This window comes from Emiliania huxleyi (genome assembly GCF_000372725.1).
Source record: "Emiliania huxleyi CCMP1516 unplaced genomic scaffold EMIHUscaffold_7468, whole genome shotgun sequence".
NCBI lineage: Eukaryota > Haptophyta > Isochrysidales > Noelaerhabdaceae > Emiliania > Emiliania huxleyi.
In genome coordinates, this window is record NW_005196403.1 from 1 (window position 1) to 1,344 (window position 1,344).

At 63.0% G+C, this 1,344-nt stretch overlaps 1 protein-coding gene across 1 annotated transcript; it reads right to left on the reverse strand.

The window, feature by feature from the left end:
• Window positions 1–29: 29 nt before the first annotated feature.
• On the reverse strand, window positions 30–1,287 carry EMIHUDRAFT_258322 (hypothetical protein; the record flags this gene model as incomplete). The annotated part of the gene is made up of 5 exons (XM_005760640.1): window positions 30–283; window positions 348–454; window positions 604–644; window positions 922–959; window positions 1,186–1,287. Coding segments are annotated over 5 exons (542 nt in total), but the record flags the coding sequence as incomplete, so codon positions are not given.
• Between the last annotated feature and the right edge of the window lie 57 nt (window positions 1,288–1,344).

Below are 1,344 nucleotides of genomic sequence, written 5' to 3' on the forward strand. Positions count from 1 at the left end.
CGCCGAGGTTCGAGTAGGCGGGGCCAAACTCGGCGTTGATTGCGATGGCGGCGCGGAAGGCTTCGACCGCCTCGTCGAGCCGGCCGAGTGAGCGGAGCGCGTTGCCGCGGTTGTTGTGCGCGGTGTGCAGGCTCGCGTCCAGCTCCGAAGCGCGTGCATGCGCCGCGACAGCCTGCTCGAGCCGCTCGGTGCCGCCGAGCGACTGCAGAACGTTGCCGCGGTTATTGTGGCCGCGCGCATAGTCTGGATCGAGGCGGAGCGCCTCGTCGATCGCATCGAGCGCCTGGCGGGGAATGGGAGCTCAGCCGTGCGGCGCCGGAACGGGAGCAGCCCAACACGGAGCACACCTCAGAGTAGCGTCCGACTGAGCGGAGCGCGGCGCCATAATTGGAGTGCGCGCCCGGGTCGTCGGGATGGAGCTGCCGATGGCGCTCGAACTCCTCCAGTGTCGGAACTTGCGCATACAGACACGTGAGGAGCAAGAACGCGGACATCTGGCGAGATTACAGTCGAGCGCTGCTTGGAGCTCCTCGCCGGCTCTCGGAGAGGCTAAAAGAGACTTCGCGAGTCTCCCGGCCCTGGATGTGCGGTTGATGACTGCACTCCAAGTGCTCCAAGTGCGCGTGCCGTCCTCCCATCCCTCCCTGTGTGGTGGCGGCGTGCCGTCCTCCCATCCCTCCCTTGGGTTGTCTGTTTTCTTTCTTTCTTTCTTCCCTCCCTTGGCGTCGCTGTTTTCTTTCTTTCTTTCTGGGCACGGGACTGGCGCGCACTGGCACTACATGTAACACAGGTACACCACGGGAGCCGCCTAAGCGACTCCTGCGAGGAAGAGAATTTTGCACGTTAGAACGCGCACCTCGGCCCCTTGAGCCTTGTCAGGAGCAGGATGACCACAAGGATCAAGGTCAAGGAGAGCCCCACCTGTGCCCCTGATCGTCCTTCCACAAATCCTGCTCGACCTGCTCGTGCAGGTGAGGCCCCTGTCCTCCTCCCCCTTCTCTTCTGGGTTTTCTTTCTCTCTTCGGCCCCAGGGCTACGTACGGCTCTCTTGCCCGCAACCCGATACCGAGATCATCCGGCCCGCTGGGTGTGCTTCGCTTAGCTCCCCGGCTCTGGGTGTGAGGTTACCGACTGACTGGATCTTCAAGAAGAATTCCGGCGTCCAAATAAAAACTAGCTAAACACCTTTCTCGCATACGTCGAGTCTGCCTGTGGCAGCCGTGCGAAGAGCGCCTCGGGCTCCTCCATCGAGTAATTTCCGCCGTGACGCCCCGGTCGCCGGCGCATGTTGATCCCAAATCGCGCTTGCGTCGGCTGGGAGAGGAGGAAGCCGAGGGCCGCGGC